This window comes from Danio aesculapii, chromosome 11 (genome assembly GCF_903798145.1).
Source record: "Danio aesculapii chromosome 11, fDanAes4.1, whole genome shotgun sequence".
NCBI classification, from domain to species: domain Eukaryota; kingdom Metazoa; phylum Chordata; class Actinopteri; order Cypriniformes; family Danionidae; genus Danio; species Danio aesculapii.
In genome coordinates this window covers 36,364,417-36,385,886 of record NC_079445.1, presented here as the reverse complement: position 1 = coordinate 36,385,886, position 21,470 = coordinate 36,364,417, and the positions used below count along the sequence as shown (strand labels likewise).

General features: G+C 33.5%; 1 protein-coding gene across 1 annotated transcript in view; it reads left to right on the top strand.

The window, feature by feature from the left end:
• Window positions 1-21,470, top strand: part of itpr1b (inositol 1,4,5-trisphosphate receptor, type 1b) — a 269,709-nt gene that overhangs the window by 71,718 nt on the left and 176,521 nt on the right. The window contains exons 14-27 of the mRNA XM_056468320.1: window positions 5,451-5,550; window positions 6,952-7,112; window positions 7,376-7,517; window positions 7,626-7,784; window positions 11,800-11,972; window positions 12,106-12,225; window positions 13,533-13,718; window positions 15,441-15,692; window positions 17,610-17,751; window positions 18,244-18,397; window positions 18,571-18,761; window positions 19,199-19,340; window positions 19,430-19,481; window positions 21,213-21,378. Coding sequence (XP_056324295.1) covers window positions 5,451-5,550; window positions 6,952-7,112; window positions 7,376-7,517; window positions 7,626-7,784; window positions 11,800-11,972; window positions 12,106-12,225; window positions 13,533-13,718; window positions 15,441-15,692; window positions 17,610-17,751; window positions 18,244-18,397; window positions 18,571-18,761; window positions 19,199-19,340; window positions 19,430-19,481; window positions 21,213-21,378 — 2,140 coding nt within the window. The remainder of the gene's footprint in view (window positions 1-5,450; window positions 5,551-6,951; window positions 7,113-7,375; window positions 7,518-7,625; window positions 7,785-11,799; window positions 11,973-12,105; window positions 12,226-13,532; window positions 13,719-15,440; window positions 15,693-17,609; window positions 17,752-18,243; window positions 18,398-18,570; window positions 18,762-19,198; window positions 19,341-19,429; window positions 19,482-21,212; window positions 21,379-21,470) is intronic.

Genomic DNA, 21,470 nt, shown 5'->3' with positions numbered 1-21,470 from the left:
GTATCAGATCTGGATCACAGTGTGAACAGCAAAATGTATATATTTCTGAAATAAGCTTCTTTTATGTGAATCTGAAAGCTGATTGATGCCATATAATGTGGGTTTAGTCAAAAAATCTTCCTTAATTGTGTGATTTTCCTTTTTTTTTTTGCATTTATTTATTTTTATATTACATGTTCACACTTGGCTGATTTTATTTGGGTCTCTCGGTTTGTTTGGTCTGGGATATGTAGAAAATATGTTTAGTGTTCACACCGTCGTCTTTAAAGTCTGCATCCAATAGGAATCGTGTATGTTTTGATGTGTTCACAATTAGCAGGTCTACTTTATTTTTTCTTGTCTGGGTTGGTCCACAATGAAGAAAACAGTTTAATTGGTCTGGTTCTGCTTAGCGTTTACACTTGCTTTTTTGAAGTGTAAATGCAGTCAGAATCGTGGGATTTCTGATGTGTTCACACTTTGCAGGTTTAGTTTGTGGCTCTTTGTTCATTTGGTCTGGACCAGGGTGGCACGATATTGGAAATTAATTACATTGGGGAATTTAGCTTGTCTGCAATATATATATATATATATATATATATATATATATATATATATATATATATATATATATATATATATATATATATATATATATATATATATATATATATATATATATATATATATATAGAGCGATATTAATAAAATTTCACAAGATTACAATTTGGAAAGAATTTTAGATTTTAGGATTATTTTGTAGTGGAGTATCTGCATAAAATATAATAAACAAATTACAAGGACAGATGAAAACAATTGAATAAACATATACTGTAAATGAGATATGTAAAATAACACTGTATAGCCTCCATTATTTCAATTCAATTCACCTTTATTTGTATAGCGCTTATACAATGTAGATTGTGTCAAAGCAGCTTCACATAAAAGGTCACAGTAAATAGGAACAGTGTAGTTCAGTTTGTAGTGTTTAAGTTCAGTTCAGTTGAGCTCAGTTCAGTGTGGTTTAATAATCACTACTGAGAGTCCAAATATTGAAGGGCAAATCCAACGATGCGCAGCTCTACAGATCCCGAACCATGCAAGCCAGTGGCTACAGCGGAGAGGGAAAAAAAAACTTCACTAATGGCGGAAGTGAAGAAAAAAAACCTTGAGAGAAACCAGGCTCAGTTGGGCACGATCATTTTAATTTCTCCGCTGGCCAAACGTCTTGTGCAGAGCTGCAGTCTCAGTGGCATTATTTAAATAATGATTTACAATACAGTTTTGGGGTGACACAGTGGCTTTAAGTTTCCGTGTGAGATCAGGATGGATTTTTTAATGTTATAACACTTGGCAGATTTAGTTTCTTTATCATGTCCTGATTATTTTATAGGGAGCCTATTATGCAAAAATCACTTTTATAAGGGGTTTAAACACAGTTGTGTTTGAACAGTGTGTGAATACTGTGTGTGTGCCTGGCTGGCAGCTAGCTCTCTGCAACTCTCAAATGGTCACCCACTTAAGCTAAGCAGGGTTGGGCATGGTCAGTACCTGGATGGGAGACCACATGGGAAAACTAGGTTGCCGTTAGAAGTGGTGTTAGTGAGGCCAACAGGGGGCGCCCAACCTGTGGTCTGTGTGAGTCCTAACGCCCCAGTATATTGAAGGGGACTCTATACTGCTCAGTGAGCACCGTTTTTCAGACGTTAAACCGAGGTCCTGACTCTCTGTGGTCGTTAAAAATCCCAGGATGTCATACGGAAAAAGTAGGGGTTTAACTCCGGCATTCTGGCCAAATCATCATGTTCCTCTAACCATCCCCATATCATAATTAACTCATCACATTGTCTCCTCTCCACCAATCAGCTGGTGTGTGTTGTGTGGTCTGGCGCAATATGGCTGCTGGCATGTCATCCAGGTGGATACTGCACACTGGTGGTGGATGAGGAGATACCCCTCCATTGTGTAAAGTGCTTTGAGTGTCTAGAAAAGTGCTATATATATATGTATGTAAGGAATTATTTGTATTATTATTTAGCATAACCAGCCTCTCATAGTAAAAATGAATTAATTCTATTTTTTAATCACTCGTCCTAAAAACAGTACACAGAAATACTTTGATGGACATTCTCTCTTTGTACATGACATCAGAGGGAGAAAGTCCCACCCATTAATGTTTTTTGCACCTGCTAAAAATAATGTCAGCGACTTGTATGTTGAGTTTTATGATGCACAAATTGTGGAACAGGCTGCTACTTCTGAACCACTTCTTTAGACATTTTCAGTTTTTCACAGAGATAACCTTAATCCTGTTTTTAAATCTCCCACTATGCTGACACATGGGCATTTGAAGCTCCACCCTTTTTTGAAAAGGTCACAATCACATTTGAATTTAAAGCGACAGTCACCAAAACAGCAAAGTTAGGATAAAAGCCTAAAAGGGGCAGTTGCAAAGAGTTATAAAACATTATTTGTGGGGTATTTTGAGCTGAAACTTCACATACAAACTCTAGGGACATTCAGAGACTTATTTTGCTATATTTTATCTTGTAAAAAGGGGTATAATAGGTTCCCTTTAAGTGATATTAGTTATTATCCAAAATAAATAATCAAATAACTCAATTTATCTTTACATCACACCAAAAATAAGCTGTGAGTTTCAGTAAAATGTCCATCAAAAAAATCTCCTTTGCTCCATAATGAAATTAGAAATTATATATTGTTTCCTAAGCATTATAGTTTAGGTAATTTGACACCCATCCTCACTGCTCATTACTAGCATTGTCTCCCTTGTTTGTTTTACCTCTGATAATGCCAGGGTGTTTTACGCTTGCGGCTCAGCTTAGAAGCACCCCACGGTTAACAGAGGCCACGAATCAAAACAACAAGCTCACAGAAAACACATTAGCTTGCAGTGTATAAATGTTGCTGGAGTGTGAGAGAGTCATGTGAACAGGTGCACACTTGTGGTGAAAAACAGGAGTCAATGAGCGATCAGGCCTGACAGGTATTAAACTTCCTCGTAAGGGTGTGTTTAAACATCACACACACACTCCGAACAATGGAGGCTTTGATGGCCATTAGGTCTGTGTGTGTTTGTGTGTAACTGCTATATCTGCCCCATATCAACCCAGTGAACTCAGGGAAAGTTTGTGTTGTGTAATATGACCACAGCTACCTGAGCCTTAAAAGACCTCTCAGGTGACTTGTAATGTGCAGCTTTGTTCGATGTCTGACTTCATTTAATCTGAATCCTAAAGACAGTTTGGAGAATCAAACAGCAGCTCCTCCTCTTTAGAAAAAAAAAAACAATAGTGTTTGGTTTATATCACTGCTGTCTGTCAGTCAGAGTCGTTAAATACCAATTTGATTTTACTTTAATGAAGTGAGTAAACCCATTGGCTTAAAGCAAAATAACTATGCACATAATTATAAAATATTAAGTCAACTTAAAGGTAAAGTTCATCCAAAAATCTGAAATTTCTTTCTTTCTTTCTTTCTTTCTTTCTTTCTTTCTTTCTTTCTTTCTTTCTTTTCTTTCTTTCTTTCTTTCTTTCTTTCTTTCTTTCTTTCTTTCTTCTTTCTTTCTTTCTTTCTTTTTTCTTTCTTTCTTTCTCTCTCTCTCTCTCTCTCTCTCTCTCTCTCTCTCTTTCTTTCGTTCTTTCTTTCTCTCTTTCTTTTTATCTCTCTTTCTTTCTTTCTTTCTTTCTCTCTCTTTCTTTCTTTATGTCTCTCTCTTTCTTTCTGTCTCACTCTCTCTTTCTCTCTCTCTCTCTCTCTCTCTCTCTCTCTTTCTTTCTTTCTTTCTTTCTTTCTTTCTTTCTCTCTCTCTCTCTCTCTCTCTCTCTCTCTCTCTCTCTCTCTCTCTCTCTCTCTCTCTCTCTCTCTCTCTTTCTTTTATTCCTTCTTTCTTCACTGTAAAAAATGCAGGGTTCCACACAATTCATTCATGTTGCCCCAACACAAAGTTAAGTTAACTCAACACTTTATGTGGATTGAAACTAAAAAATTAAGTTATCCCAATGAAATCTCAAGAATTGTGTTATTTCAACTCATTTTAAATAAGTAGTTTGAACGAGCAAAAAATATATATCCTGCCCTTTCCTTCTTTCCTTCCTTGTTTCTTAGTTTTTTCTTTCTTTCTTCCTTGTTTCTTTCTTTTTTTCTTCCTCCAATTTTGATTATTTAATAAACTACCCCTTTAACAGTACACTAAAGTACAGTTAAGTGCTTTTGTTTCACAATTTTGCAGCAATGCTAAGCCTATCTAACCATTTTTCTGCTTTAAATCACAGCATTCAGTATAATTCAGTATAGTTCAAATGAGTGTGATATGTCCCAAACAGTTTCTCATTCCACAAATAAGAATCAATGCCTTTTTCATGTCACTGTGTACTTCAGCTTCTCATCAGATCTTCTGACCAATGCCCCAACCACCAGAGATACGACAGCATGAGCAGATCTTATACTCCTTTCAGACCACAAGATCTGCTCATGCTGTCGTATCTCTGGTGGTTGGAGCATTGGTCAGAAGATCTGATGAGATGCTGAAGTACACAGTGACATCCTGAAAAAGGCATTGATTCTCATTTGTGGAATAAGAAATTGTTTGAGCACACTAACATATAGAGTTGAGGTTTTAAAATGGTTTAAAAAAAATTTAAAACTGCTTTTATTCTGGCCGAAATAAAACAAATAAGACTTTCTCCAGAAGACAAAATATTATCAGAAATACTGTGAAAAATTCCTTGCTCTGTTAAAATCATTTGGGAAATACTTTTTTGGGCGAATAATTCAACTGCAGATGACCTTGAGACTAACATATTGCTACTAATACCCCAAAAGTATAGAAGTCAGTGAGTTGTCAATGAGTGACCATATGAGGTAAGAGGGGTCATAATCACTTTAAGGGTGTTTTATAGAGAATTTACCTGAGCTTTTGAAGATAATCACATGACTTGTGCTCTGCATGTGTGTTGTGAGGGAGTGCTAAATGAAGAAATGAACTCATTTGCCCTTTAAATGTGGCTCTAGAAAACTCACGGCACAGCAGGAATGTGCAGTGATCTTCTTTGAGCTCTTTAGTTTAGGGTTAAGTGAAGTTATTAATGGATTTTTATTTGAAATATTTTAATTGTTATTTTTATTAATTAAAAACTTTTTATGTATAGAAAATTTATTAAATATGGCTAATAATAATAATATTAATAAATAATGCATTCATGCATACATAGATTATATATATAGATATTATCATTTAAAATATATAAAAAAATAATAATAACAGCAATTATTATAATTAGTAGGTAAACAAATAATAAAAAAGCCATAACATTTAATTAATAATAATAATCATAATAGTAACAATAATACCAATTAAAAAAACAATTTTATTTAAGAATATACTGTATAAATATTAAAAGCTCAGTCTTTTGCATATAAGTTGTTTATACTAATTGTTTGCTCCTCAGGAACTCATATGTGAGATTGAGGCACTTGTGCACCAACACATGGGTCCACAGCACCAACAACCCCATTGACAAAGAGGAGGAGAAGCCGGTTATGCTGCGTGTGAGTGATGTATAAATGTTCAGTCTAAAATATCTAATGATTTACTTTAAATGCATCACGATAGATGTTGTTTTCAACATAAACTCACTTTGGGGTTGAATATTGTTGCGGTTAATGGGTTAGTTCACCCATAAATGAAAATTGTTATTAATTTCCTACATTTATCTTCAGAACACAAACTAAGATATTTTATATTAGGCTAAATTAAGATGAAATCAGAGAGCTCCCTTATCCTCCATACACGTCAGTGGTCTCGAGATGTTCAAATTGCAGAAAAGAATCCAAAAACACTCCATGTCACTTCAGTGGTTGAACTGTAATCATACAAAGACTTTTGTGCACCAAAAAACAAAAAGTAAATTATGACCTAATTTGCCTATGTCTTTTCTTCCATTTAAAGTCAGGGTGTTGGTTTACTGTGGGCAGTAAGACAATTAGAGTCAGCAGCACAATGTCGTCTTGCTTGTAGGCGTTGAACAACTTTAGATATTTAAAAGTCGAGTTTTATGTTATTAAAATTCATGTTGACATCGACTAGTCGCTGAAAAATATATCCACATGCTGTTCGACAGCTCATAACATGTTGCAAAAACAATGCAGCATTACCAATGACATTGACAATGCATTGTCAACACTGTTCATTTCGTTAATAATGCAACATAAGCACAGGCTAATTTTAGTGCAAAATAAATGCAGTCAACATATTGATCATGAGTCGTACTACTAAGAAGGTAACAATAACAGATATACTTAGTGCAAAAGTAATGCATACATTGTCAGCACACAGTACATCGAACACCACTTCATGGCATATGATATGATAGTGCGGGTCAAAAAGCTGCTCAAATTTGTGTGTAAGGCTGCCATTTAGTTCAGGTCAAAAACCATGTGATCTGTGTAGCGCAACTAGTCGACCTCAGTCAAAAAGTGTCACAGCAGAGTATTAAAGTCGACTAGTCTGTGCAACCCCTAATATCCTGTAGTAGATGCGCGCCCTGATCTGATGCGGAAGGCATAGATGCACAAACCCTGATCTGATGCGCAAGGCATAGGCGAACAAACCCTGATCTGATGCGGAAGACATAGGCGAACAAAGTTGTTTTTACAATTTTCTGGTGCGCAAAAGTGTTCTTGGAGCTTCGTATGATTACACTTGAACCACTGAAGTCACACAGAAAGTTTGTACTTGGTTTCTGGTTCCTTTTCTGAACTTTGAACGTAAAACTGTGTTTATGGAGGACGAGAGCGTTCTCAGATTTCATCTAAAATATATCAACCTTGTTTTCTAATGATAATTAAATGATCTCAGGGTATTGGAATGACACGAGGGTGATAAATTAATAAGAGAGTTTTCATTTTGGGGGAGCTGTCCTTTTAATTTCTCTGTGTTTTGCTCTTCAGATTGGGACGTCGTCCGTCAAAGAAGATAAAGAGGCCTTCGCCATTGTGCCAGTTCCTCCTGCAGAGGTGAGGGATCTGGACTTTGCTAATGATGCCAGTAAAGTGTTGGCATCCATTGCTGGCAAGCTGGAGAAGGGCACAATCACCCAGAATGAAAGAAGGTATGGAGCAGGAATGTGTTTGGGAAGTGTTTCTGTCCTCTAGTGACCCCTGACTAAATGCTTTCGCTATGGCCTCAGTTTCAATGCAGCAATTGATTACAGTGGGGAAAAAACACTTCCAGGAGGCCTTCCAGATCTAAGCTGGCATTTTAAAGCATTTCCCAGCACTTTTAATGAAAAAAAAGTTGAAGAATAGGCACTGTTAAGAGATCAATCCACCATTATAATTACTATGACTTTTCTTTCTCTGTTGGTTTCTGTAGGTTTGTCACTAAGCTGTTGGAGGATCTCGTGTTTTTTGTAGTGGACATTCCCAACAATGGACAGGATGTGTTGGAGATCATGGTCAATAAACCCAATCGTGAACGGCAGAAAGTCATGAGAGAGCAGAACATCTTGAAACAAGTATGATTTTCCCTACATTAAGCATTTTTAATGCACATATTCAAAATGCGCATAGACAAATAGGTGGATGGAAATTAGCTACAGTCTCCACTCTCCCTTTATCACCAGATCTTCAAGCTGCTGCAGGCTCCATTTACAGACAGTGGTGACGGTCCAATGCTGCGTCTGGAGGAGCTGAATGACCAGAGACATGCTCCCTTCAGGCACATCTGCCGGCTCTGCTACCGTGTCCTGCGACACTCACAGCATGACTACAGGAAGAACCAGGTGCGTCACTACATCAGCGCTTCAGCCTCTACTCTGATTGGCTAGCTAGCTGACCTCAGAGCAGTCTAATTGGCTGAACACATTGTGCGTGTCAGGATCATAATGCCCCTTTAATTATTTATTAGTTTCGGGTTTGAAGGCATCTAAAGCAAATGTAAACACAATGCAGCTTGTTATATTGTATTAGATTTTGATCAGTTTTTATATGTGTGTGCTGTCATGTTGATGTAGCACAGAACAATCATTTTCTTTGATCAATAAAATTTGCATAACATAAATTTTTTTTCTTTAGTATATATATATATATATATATATATATATATAGATAGATAGATAGATAGATAGATAGATAGATAGATAGATAGATAGATAGATAGATAGATAGATAGATAGATAGATGTGTATATATATGTATGTATATGTTTAAATATATGTATGTATAAAAAAAATCTATCTATCAATATATATATATTTCTATACATACATATATTTAAACATACACATATATCTATCTATCTATCTATCTATCTATCTATCTATCTATCTATCTATCTATCTATCTATCTATCTATCTATCTATCTATCTATCTATCTATCTATCTATCTATCTATCTATCTATCTATCTATCTATCTATCTATCTATCTATCTATCTATCTATCTATCTATATATATATATATATATATATATATATATATATATATATACATACACACACTCAAGTAGGATTGACTGAATAACATTAGGATGCGCTCTAAAAACATATTTTAAATAGTGACATATTGATTTTATTTACTTGAACATGCACAAACTACATTAACACCATACAAAAAATATATTTATTAGTTTATTTTATTTTAAAGAAATGCACAAAGGCCATGAGACTGATTAGCAAATTGATTAAATTAATAAACATTGTTAATTCGATTAAAAGCAATAAATTCAATCCATAAAGTACACAAGTTAGTATATCAGCACAGACAAATATTTTAATACCTTGTATTACTTTTTATACCTATGTAGTTTATCATTTTATACATTTGTATTTACTTTGTTATTGAATTACTAAAGCTTATAGTTTTTAGCTGCTTCCCAAGACAACATATCTATTTTTATTTTGTCTAAGCTAATCAATTTGTTTCATACTTGTTTGTTTATGGCATGCCCAATAATGTCAGATTGCACATAGTAAAAAAAATTGAAAAACACAGATGGTTAACATCCCACACACCTAATAGAAAGGAACTTTGCAAGCATTCATTGCCTCTTTAACAGGTGAACAAGAACCAAAGTCCCAGTGCTTCCTATGTTGATTTGCATGTTCTCTAAAGTCTTGCTGACATGATTAAATTCTGATCCTCTTAGATATGTTCATAAAGTTAAAGATGTTATCTGGCATGCAGGCATGAGTGTTATTTCCTGTGGTTTCCACTTTTACAACTACTTTTAACTCTTAAAACATTTTTAGAAACTATGCGTAATGCATTTTTACACCTCACTCCACCTTTAAAATATTTACTTGTCAGTGTTAATGCATTTACATGTGTAGTGTACTAGGTTAAATGTATTTAATGCATTTAATTGTATTTATTTTTTGACAAGCTTTATTCTATCTGAGCAAGATTTCAAGCTTGTGCTCACACAAAAGTACTTAGTTAAGCACAATTGCTTGCAAAAGATAATTCATTTATAATATGAATCAAATCGTGGAACAGTTCTTTTTATAGTGAAATAAAATTAACATCAAAGCTTAAACGAAATAGAAATATTAACATAAAGTCATGGATTAATGTGCAGACTGTGAGATGACTGTGAGATAGTTTTGAGTTATATCCGATTGGCATTTTTAGGGCATTTGAAATAATAATAATATTAATAATTGTGTTGTTTAGGTGTGTGTGTGTGTATGTATATATGTATATATGTATGTATATATATATATATATATATATATATATATATATATATATATATATATATATATATATATATATATATATATATATATATATATATATATATATATATTGGTACGTATTTTGATTGATTGTTATAGTTTTGTAAATTTAGTTGCTGTCTATTAGTCTTTAAAAAGCATTTTATTAGTGTTTATTATTCCAATTTAATTTGATTGACGTGTATTTACAGTACACTGTAAAAAATGCAGGGTTCCACACAATTTATTCATGTTGTCCCAACACAAATTGATCATTTTCACTTTTAAAAAAATAATAATTTTCCATAATGTGAGGCTATATGAATATGTATTTACAATGTGAGGCTATATAAATGATAAATATTAGAACTAACAGGCATTTAGCTGTTTTTCAACAGCGTGTTTCTAATTTTTTAGCTTATTCAACAGGGTGATAGTCAATAGTCAAAATAATAATAATAAAATGTTCATATAATTCACATTTTTAAATAATTTTCACTTTTAAGAAAAAAGATACTAAGTCATATAGCCTCACATTGTAGCTAAATATTCATGTAGCCTCACATTATATAAAATCATTTGTAAAAATGATTTTATATAATGTGAGGCTATATGAATAAATAGTTACAATGTACTAAGTACTTTTTTGTGAGCACAAGCTATATGACGATGTATCATGAAAAATGTTAGAACTTGAAAGAAATTGGCTGTTTTTCAACACAGTGTTTCTCTCTCTTTTTTGAAAGCTTTGTCAACATTTTGTCAAGTTAAAAGTTGTATTGAATTTTGGGTTAGGCAATATGGGTCAAAAACACAATAAAATGTTCATATAACTGTTTTTTGATTTTATATAATGTCAGGCTAAATGACTAATTATCACAATAAATGTCAATAATCTTCAGAACTTGAAGGAATTTAGCTATTTTCTAACACCATTTTAAATGTTTTATCTTTCTGGACATTTTTTTCATAAGTTAAAAGTGTATTTAATTTTCTACATATTAGGGGCAAGGTGATATGGGTCAAAAAACAATAAAATGTTCATATAATTCACATTTCTAAATAATTTTCACTTTTTTCCAAATAATTTTGTATAATGTGAGGCTATATAAATAATTATTGCGATAAATGTCAGAACTTAAAAGAAATTACCTATTTTCCAACACAACATTTTAAATTTTTTAGCTTTCTTGACATTTTTTCAAGTTAAAAGTGTATTTAATTTTCTGCATATTAGGGGCAAGGCAATATGGGTCAAAAAGCACAAAACGTTTATACAATTCACTTTTAAAAACAATTTTCACTTTTTTCAAGTGAATTTATATAATGTGAGGCTATATAAATAATTATTGCAATAAATGTCAGAACTTAAAAGAAATGAGCTATTTTCAAACACAACATTTCTAATTTTTTAGCTTTCTCAAAATTTTGTCAAGTTAAAAGTGTCTGGCATTTTGGTTCAAGGCAATATATGGCAATAAAAAATGTGTTTAAAAAAACATATGTTATATACAGAAATACACTTCATTTACAATATACACAATAACATTACCTTTATCATGGGTGTCAAACTCAATTTCTAGAGGGCCGCAGACCTGCTTCAACACACATATCTGTAGGTACTGTATCAAACAAGCCTAAGCACTCAATTAGTTTGGTCAGGAGTGTTTAATTAGGGTTGGAACTAAACTGTGCAGAGCTATGGCCCTACAGGAACGGAGTTTGACACCTGTGACCTACATATTGTATGTATGCAGGTTAACTATGTGTTTTTTAACTATTAAAAGCTATTAATTACTAGTTAAAGTTATTAATAAATAATAAAGTTATGGTAACTAATAATCTTAACTTTTCTGAATATTAATTGTAATATAATAATGTGCACCTTTTGTAAAACTGCTTTGAAACATTAATTATTGTGAAAAGCACTATACAAATAAACTTTTGAATAAAATATTTGACATCCATTGACTGATGTGCAAAATGATTTAACCTAAATTAATGTAGTTTAAGTCAAAGCAGACTGGAAAATGGGGAACTGGTGTGCAGATTGAATCACTATTATGTCTTTGTGTCCAGGAATACATCGCCAAGCAGTTCCGCTTCATGCAGAAACAGATCGGCTACGATGTGTTGGCCGAGGACACAATAACAGCCCTCCTCCACAACAACCGCAAACTCTTGGAGAAGCACATCACGGCGGCAGAAATCGACACATTTGTCAGCCTTGTGAGGAAAAACCGTGAACCGAGGTGGGAGAGACTGTAGTGCAAAGACAAAAGAGCTTTTAAGATCAACACCGAAACTTTTGGCTTGTACTAGTATGTACGAGGAAGGCGAGACTGAAGTCTGACATGTTTCAATGTGTTGTTTCAATGTGTTCAGGTTTCTGGACTACCTCTCAGATCTGTGCGTATCTATGAATAAGTCCATCCCAGTGACTCAGGAACTGATCTGCAATGCTGTTTTAAACCCCGCCAATGCTGACATCCTTATAGAGACTAAGTAAGACATGGTTTCAAAACATGAACATATAATATGCTTATTCAGTTTCTAGGAAAACTGTATTATTAATGTTAAAAGCAATTCTGCTTATTCATAGTTTGGTCAAAGTCTCTGATATTTTGTTAATGAAGGTTTTGTGACAATAGTAAAATTGTAGTTGCTGCTGCTGCTTCTACTACTGTAGGCAAGGCAAGTTTATTTATAAAGCGCATTTCATACACAGTGGTAATTCAAAGTGCATTAAATAAACAAAAGTAAAAGAAACAAGTATAAGAAAATAAAAACAAAGAATAAAAATGATTAAAAACAGATTAAAATGTGTTAAATTGGTTTTAAAAGAATGAAAAAGAAAGAGATAAAGATAATAGTGCAATCTGCTGGACTCTTTATGTATCATTAACTTACTTAAACCTCTTAAACCATTTTTATCAGTATGGGGTTTTTAGGATTCCTAATTTTTTTTTGTTAAAATCGGTGTTAATTTTTTTTATGAAAAACTTATACTCGCAATTGACCTAGACCAGAGATGCCCAAACTAGGTTCTGCGGACCAAAGTTGGCCTATGGTAACCTTTGATTTGGCCCACCATCCCATCTGAGAAGAGAGGGAGAATGATGGGGATGGTTCAGAGATTGTCATTTCAAATTTAATGTAAACTTTTATTTGTTTGTTTTATTGTTAAGCTACAAAAAGCTAACTGAAATGAAATGTTTTAACTTAAATTCTGTAATTTAGTTTAAAATGTACATACTGTCACCCAACGGATAGAGGACAAAGCAGGGACTGCTTGACTACTGTATTCAGTATTGAACTCCACTGTGTTATAAATGTGATTGTTTTATTGCAGTAAATTATGATTAATAAAGTTATACTGAATTAGTTGTTCAGAAATTAAATAGAATTAATTAATAGAATTAATTTGAATAATACAATTCAAAGTGATGTTTTCTATTTATTTTTAAATATCGTCAAGTAAATTATGAAATTACCCATGACAACTTTAATGTAAAATTGTTTGGTAGCCTATATTTATCTTCGGCTCACTGCTGTTTTTGGCCCTTCATACGAAAAAGTTTGGGCACCCCTGACCTAGACTAAGTAAATGACAGGCAATTATGAACACCATGGATATTTCTATAGGACTAAAACATGTATGTTTTACAAGAATATGTGCTTTGAAGAGGGAAAAACCAACATGTATTTGATCAATGCCTGCCAAATTGTAGACTTTCCCAATAAAGAGCTCCTTGTTGCCAGTTCCACTCAAAAGTCCTCATTTCCCCCTGTCTTATTCTCTCTTATCTCAGGCTGGTGTTGTCCCGGTTCGAGGTGGAGTCTGGAGAGGGTCCTATAGAGTCGGAAGTGGACGAGGAGGAGGTCTGGTTGTTTTGGAAGAACAGCAATAAGGAGGTGAAGAGTAAGAGCATCAGAGAGTTGGCACAAGATGCCAAAGAAGGCCAGAAAGACGACCAGGATGTTATTAGCTACTACAGGTCAGACAAGTTATCAGTTTATTGAAACAATTGATCTGAACATTATTTGACTCATTATATGCTCTCTGGTTTTGATTTATTTTTTGTTTATTTTAATTGAATTGTTTTTTTATTTAATGTTTATTTTACATTTTATTATTTTATGTATTCATTCAATTATTTTAAATATATATTTTAATATTTTTTTAGATTTGGTTATTTACATACTTCATCTTAAGCAACTAATGCCATTTTTGTTTAGTTACATTTTTTTGTTTTATTTCATTGAATGACTTGAGTTTTGTTAACAACACTAACAACCCAAACTGTATTTATATTAAGTTGTTTTAATAATGTTTTTGTTTTTCATTATAGTTTAGTTAGTGCTTAATCTGCTTTTTAGTACTGCAACATGTTTCTATTTTCTTTTGTTTGTTTTTTATAAGTTACATCTTTGTTCATAATTGATGTTTATTTTATTTCAATTAAGACCTATTTTTGTTATCGATCACAATTGCTTTCATAACTGACTGAATGTTTTCAAAATGGTATATAGTCGACGTTAAAATTATTCGCCCTCCTGTGAATTTTTCATATATTTTCCTAATGATGTTGAACAGAGCAAGGAATTTTTCACAGTATTTCCAATAATATTATTTTTTCTGGTTAAAGTCTTATGCTGAGTTCAGACTGCATGATTTTAGCCCCGATTTTGACTCGCCGACAGGTTTTGAGAAATCACTGACAAATGGCTGAAATCACAGGCAAATCGGTGCTCGTCCTTGCGAGTAACAATCACACAGTGTGAATTATCAAAGAGAATCGAGATGAGTCGCCGACACCTGTGAGATATTTGACATGCTAAATATCTGGAGCTGTCGATGATTCAAATTATGCCGTGTGAATGAGTTCTGATTGAAAATAACATCGGCGATCACCTACAGCCAATGAGAGAGCAGCATCCACTAGCATGGGTACCTGCAGGGCAGCGGGAGGTTGAGGGAGATGTTAAAAGCGCTCATTATCAGTGTATTTGGACCCAAGAAATGGAGGAATAACTATTGGAAATTTGGCAGGAACACCAGTGTCTGTTTGACGTGTCATCTGAGCAATGCCACAACTGGGTCAAAAAAGAAAAAAGTTGAGGAGAAATTGATAATTCCCTTTAAACCCATGAGCAAAATAAGTACATTTTCTACTCCACTAAAGGCTTCTTTCTCATTATGTAGTTGATATCAAAATATATACTACATGTCCTCAGGTTGTTTCCAAGTCACTTCTCGCGTGTTTGGTTGTGATACGTAGTTTGGACAAAGTTGTCGGCGATTCTTCCTATTATAAAGTCATGCAGTGTGAAACCTCCTGTCGCCGATCCATCTTGCAGTGTAAACACAGCCCGACAGAACACTAACCCATATAGTCATGCAGTGTGAAAACATCCGTGACATGACGACTTTAAAAAAATCATGCAGTCTGAACTTGGCATTATTTGTTTTATTAAAAATAATATCTAGCAAAATATTACTGTATATACTGTCATCATGACAAATAAAAGAAAGAGATTAGTTATTAAATCTATTATGTTTAGAAATGTGTTGAAATAATCTTCTTTCTGTTAAACATAAATTGGGGGAAAAAAATACACAGAGTTGCTAATAATTTAGGAGGGCTAATAATTCTGATCTCAACTGTATATCCAACTGAGTTTCCTCAGTATTTCACCCTCCTGGTTCATTTCTTCAGATATCAGCTGAATCTGTTTGCTCGGATGTGTTTGGACCGCCAGTATTTGGCCATTGAGAAGATCTCGGGCCAGCTGGATGTGGACCTGATCCTGCGCTGCATGTCAGATGAAGACCTGCCCTATGACCTCCGGGCCTCCTTCTGTAGACTGATGCTTCACATGCATGTGGACCGAGACCCACAGGAGCAGGTCATGCCTGTCAAATACGCCCGGCTGTGGTCCGAGATTCCCTCCAAAATCGCCATCGATGAGTAAGTTCAAGTGCTCAATTGATAATCATTTTATCATTTCTACCATTATTGCACTAAACACTTTACTGCACTAAAAACGCTCTAAAGCAGGACTGTGTTATTATGTTTATTACAGTTTAGTGCACAAATTTTCACAAACTTTTTGTTTGTTTTGTTTGTCTATGTATTTTTTATTGCTGCTGGTCAATGACAATAAAGTTTCTTTATCTTTATTATTATGACTTGAAAAAATAAAAATTATATAAATAATTAACCATTAAAGCAGCTTCTTCGAATAATAAAAAAGTATTTTAACAACATGCAAATTCATGTTACCATCATGCTAACAACCACTTAACTAGTCATTCAGGTTATTTTAAAATATGCTAACCATGCTAAAAAAGAGTTAGTTGCATGTTAGTAGTTTATGCTAGCTAGATGCTAATATACTAGCCATGTTAGAAACATGCTAGCAAAATGTTAATTCATACTACCATTATGATAACTGTACTAGCAACATATTAATTCATTCTAATAATGTTAACCACGTTAGAAAAATGTAAGCGACATGCTAATTCTATCTAGCAATTCGGGTAAAGATAATAATTCTTATCAATGTCTAAGCAATGTCTTAAATCTAGGAATGTGCTTAAACATACAGTAGAAACATCAAGATGTTAAACAGGCTAACAATGTTATAAAACATCTTACAGTAACTACATTCTGCTTACTTGTTTTAATTTTTTTTAAACTTTCAGCAATATGGACGTGTCTAGATGCTTATAATCAGTATATCACAAAAGCATTTCCAATTTTTTTTTTACTTCTAAGCCTAGAATGCAAAAGACATATTTGGTTGTATATTTGTTAAATATCCCTTTTACTGTATTGCATTTCTTAACTACTAAATTCACTAGTTAACACACTCAATACGTTTTTTTCAACAGATCCCATAATCTCTAAAATATCAACCTCTACCAAATGGTGTATATATATATATATATATATATATATATATATATATATATATATATATATATATATATATATATATATATATATATATATATATATATATATATATATATATTGCGCGTTCACGTCAAGGGGTAGGGGTGTCCCAATTCTCTTTAGCTTGAAGACGTAGGGCTAAGGGGAAGGGGTGAATACCCCTGCGAACAAAGATTTCAGGACCACACTCGAAACCAAGGGGTAAGAAAATTTCCCAGAATTCACCAGCCACAACTGAACCTGGAAGGAGAGCCACAAATTAGTAACTTTGTATTAGTAAATTTTTGTCATTATTATGAATTTTTACAACAAACAAGCATATGTTTTAATATATTCATAACTGCTTTCGTCTTTTACCGTCATGCTTAAAAAAACCCGCTAAAATAAAAACCGATAAATTTCGCGATCTATAATCCATAATAATACCTTCTGTATAGCAGTTCCACAACATTCTGTCACTCGATGACACTCAAATACCCTGTCAGTAATGTCTAGTGGCAGAGAATGACCTTTTTACAGTGTCTGCTATAATGTTAGTGTTGTTTTTCGTGTGTTTACATAGATGAATATGGCCACTGTGTAAATACACAGTACATTACGATCTTATTGCCACATTAGATCGTTATGATAACATAATATATGCCTTCAGTGATTTCTTGAAGATAAATACTAAAAAAAAGCACAACTGGAATAACTACAGCAGTCGCGATCGTCTGATCTCACATGAAGCAAGAGATCGAGATGACATATGATGACGTGTGCTGGTGCTGTAGTGGTGTCCCAATTCTTAGGGGTAAATTTTGAAGCTTTTCCCCTTTACACTCAGTTTTAAGGGCCAAGGGGAATAGGAAGGGGAAAGGGTACAAAAATAGAGTTAGGATTGGGCCTAAATATCGCTCTATTAATTAATGTTGTCTTTGGTTTTAGTTATGACAATGATGGAACCAGCAGAGACGAGATAAAGGAGCGTTTTGCGCTAACAATGGATTTTGTGGAGAACTACCTCAGAGATGTGGTCCTTCAAAACGTTCCTTTCTCCGATAAAGAGAAAAACAAGCTCACTTTTGAGGTAAGCCTTGTGTACTGCATACTAAAGCTCAATAAAAGTGGATTGTTTTGGACTTCATTAGCTGGTTTCCATCGTCCTGTGTTATTATGCATTTTGAAATATTGCCTGAGAAACTTGTGATGGAAATGCCAAATTTTTATTAAAATCCCTTAATTTGCAAAAAAAAAAATGCTAGTTTGAGGTGGATTTGGACTTGTGAGAAAATCGTGAATGTGAATAATGGGAGATGGAAACACATTTGCCAAATAAACACCGATGTAGCAAACATTACACCCATGTGACCAATTAGCTGTCTCAATTATGATTGCCTTGTTTTGCTGTTGGTTACTAGGTTACCAATACTACAATCAGCCACTCTAAAGACTTGATGGAAGTGCACATAGTTTGCATTTATGGTTTCTTCATTTTTCTTTCTAACTTTAAGAAGATTTCCTTCACTTTAGATTAGAAACCTGACTGTTGATGTGTTTGCTTGTTTATTGTGTTTCTTAGGTTGTGAATTTAGCAAGAAACCTCATTTACTTCGGCTTTTACAACTTCAGCGACTTGTTGCGTTTGACGAAGATCCTCTTGGCCATTTTGGACTGCGTTCATGTCAGCACCATTTATCCCATCAACAAAATGGAAAAGGGAGATGAGTCCAAAAGTAAATCCTCACACTCTTGATCTCTAATATTATAATAGTTTAGGTTTGTTTGATAGATCAGCAGCTCAACTTTTAATGTTGATCTTGTGAATTATCAGACAATCGCTAAATGTTTAAAGCAGATATGTTTCATCAGAGGTGTTTTAAAACATTGTTGGGTCTATTTCTCTCAGGTAGTAATGTAATGAAGTCCATCCATGGTGTTGGTGAGCTGATGACCCAGGTGGTGTTGAGAGGAGGCGGATTCTTACCCACAACCCCCACGACACCTCCAGATGGAGATGTAGTAAAGACCCAGACAGAACCAGAGAAGGAAGACATTCTAGTGATGGATACCAAGCTTAAAATCATAGAGATCCTACAGGTGATGTTTAATGATGTTAATGGTTACATTTTAATAAAATAAAATAAAATAATTTATTTATATTTTAATCATTGCTGTTCTATGGTTTTATCGGGCTTAAATGTTTTATTTAATTTAATTTTAATCATTGCTGTTCTATGGTTTTATAGAGCTTAAATTTTTTTATTTTATTTTATTTTATTTTATTTTATTTTATTTTATTTTATTTTATTTTATTTTATTTTATTTTGTTTTATTTTATTTTATTTTATTTTGTTTTTTGTTTTGTTTTGTTTTGTTTTGTTTTATTCTATTTTATTTTATTTTATGTTGTTTTATTTTATTTTAGCCCTTTGGGAATGCAGAATATCCAGCCTGAGTAACCATAATTTCAGCAGTCAGTAAAAACAGAGTACAAATCTGTTAAAAAATTGAGTCTCGTCTCTCTTGTTATTCAGTTCATTCTGAATGTACGGCTGGACTACAGGATCTCCTGCTTGCTGTGCATCTTCAAACGAGAGTTTGACGAAAGCAACACCCAAACGGACGCAGCGCCTGCTTCAAATGCAGACGGCCCCAACAGTATCCCAAATATCCCAGGTATACAATAAATCTGAGGACTATGACTGTCACCTACAGTATATTAAGTTACTGCATAGATTATATGAGTGTTTCTGTTTGTTTCACAGCTCTGGACTTTGAGAATATTGAAGAGCAAGCAGAAGGAATCTTTGGTGGAAGGTAAAGATAAATTTCTCAAATTAATCAAAAAGTCTGTCCGCTAATATTAACAGCATTGGTAAATATGAGCTTTATAAATATGTTATTTAACCTTTGAATCTTTTGCTCAAAATACAAAAATAGAAAATTAAGCTCTGCTTTACTAAGAACAACAGTTGCAAAAAGCAGTTTTATCAAAAAGCAATACAATTATTATGCTACAAATATTGGCAGTCCTATGAAGTCATGCGAGCAAAATTTTTTGAAGTATATTCCCATTTATTTTATTGCATTTTTTTGTACACCTGGGTGATGAGGAACAGGAGATTGTTTAACTACTGACTTTAGGATGTTTCAGGAAGTAACGCACAGGCCAAACACAATCAGGCATTCATCACATTGAGTAAATGAGTTTTGCTACACTATAAAAGTGAATAAACTAGAAAATATATACACTGTAAATCCCCCAAAGTTAAGCTAACCAAAAAAACTAAAGGATTAGTTTAAAAGAATGAGTTAGTAGAAAAAAACTGATCCCAATGAGTACTGTGAACTTAATCCATTTGAGTAAATGAAGCAATTTGAGCACAGTAAAACCCAATAAATGAAGAGAACTCAAACGGAGAGTACTGTAAAACCCATTAAGTTAAGGCAACTCAAACCGTTTGAGGAAACCGATTGCAACAAACCATTTGAGTTAAAAGCTAATCTACACGAGTACTGTGAACTTACTCCATTTAAGTTGAAGTAATGAGGTATTTAATTAACTCATTACTTCAACACTGAGTTCAAAACTCTTTTTAAATGAGTAGAATTAACTTTCAGTACATTTTGAGTTAACTACACTCATTTCATTTGATAAAGTTGACTGTTGGGTTTTACAGTGTAACTAAAAAAATAATGCGACAAAAGATCATGGCATCAGATGTTTTTGTTACTTAAATTTTATTAGGTTAATCTGGTCAATTTATACAAACTTAGTTTTTTAATCAGTTTGATATGATTCAATCAATGAGATGACTATAAAAGATAATTTTATTCAAATTACTGTAAGGCAACATGAATTATTTTTAAAATCTATCAGAAAGCAGAAAAAAGTTTACAGCATCAAGGCAATTAAGACATTTTAGTCAACTAGAAGTGTTGTAAGTCAGCTCAGAATAGGAAGTGTGTTAAACATAATGGTCTGAGTGGCCAAAAAATCTCCAAGAATTAAAGCTGGAAAAATTACAATATTATTTAAATGGAAAATTCACCCAAAAATTTAAAATTCATGTCATTTTCATAATTTACTCTCCTTCCATTTTCTTAAGAACATCTTGTTTTGTGTTCAACAGAATTTTTTTTTATTAAAGTTTAGAACCGCTTGAGTATGAGTCAACAGAGTGAAAATGTTCATTTTTGGGTAAACTATTCGACTAAACGAGTCTTGGGGTCAGAAAAATCATTGACAAACATTAACAAAAAAGGGGTTCATATAAAAAGCCTCTATACTCTCATCCAAAAACAAACTAAAGGAACTTTTTTTTTACAGATTCAAGTAGACTGAACATGAAACAATTAAGTTGTTGCAACAAAAAAAAAAATTGTGTTGTTTCAGCTCATTTTAGATAAGTAGTTTGAACAAACAGCAAACGTTTATTTTTGGGTGCAGCCTTCTTTGCTCATATCTACCAAGGGAGCCAAAATAAGTGGAGGTCACAGTATAATCTCATGCAAGCCCTGTATGTAATAATTTTTTTCTGCTCTTAGTGAGGAGAACACACCTCTGGATCTTGATGACCACGGTGGCAGAACGTTTCTGAGGGTTTTGCTTCATCTCACTATGCACGACTATCCACCGCTTGTGTCCGGAGCGCTTCATCTGCTTTTCAGACACTTCAGCCAGAGACAAGAAGTGCTCATGGCTTTCAAACAGGTATTTCATACAGCGACACTGATGTTACATTCCGTTTAATACACTCTTTTTTTTATTATACAGTTGAAGTCAAAATTATTAGCCCTCCTGCG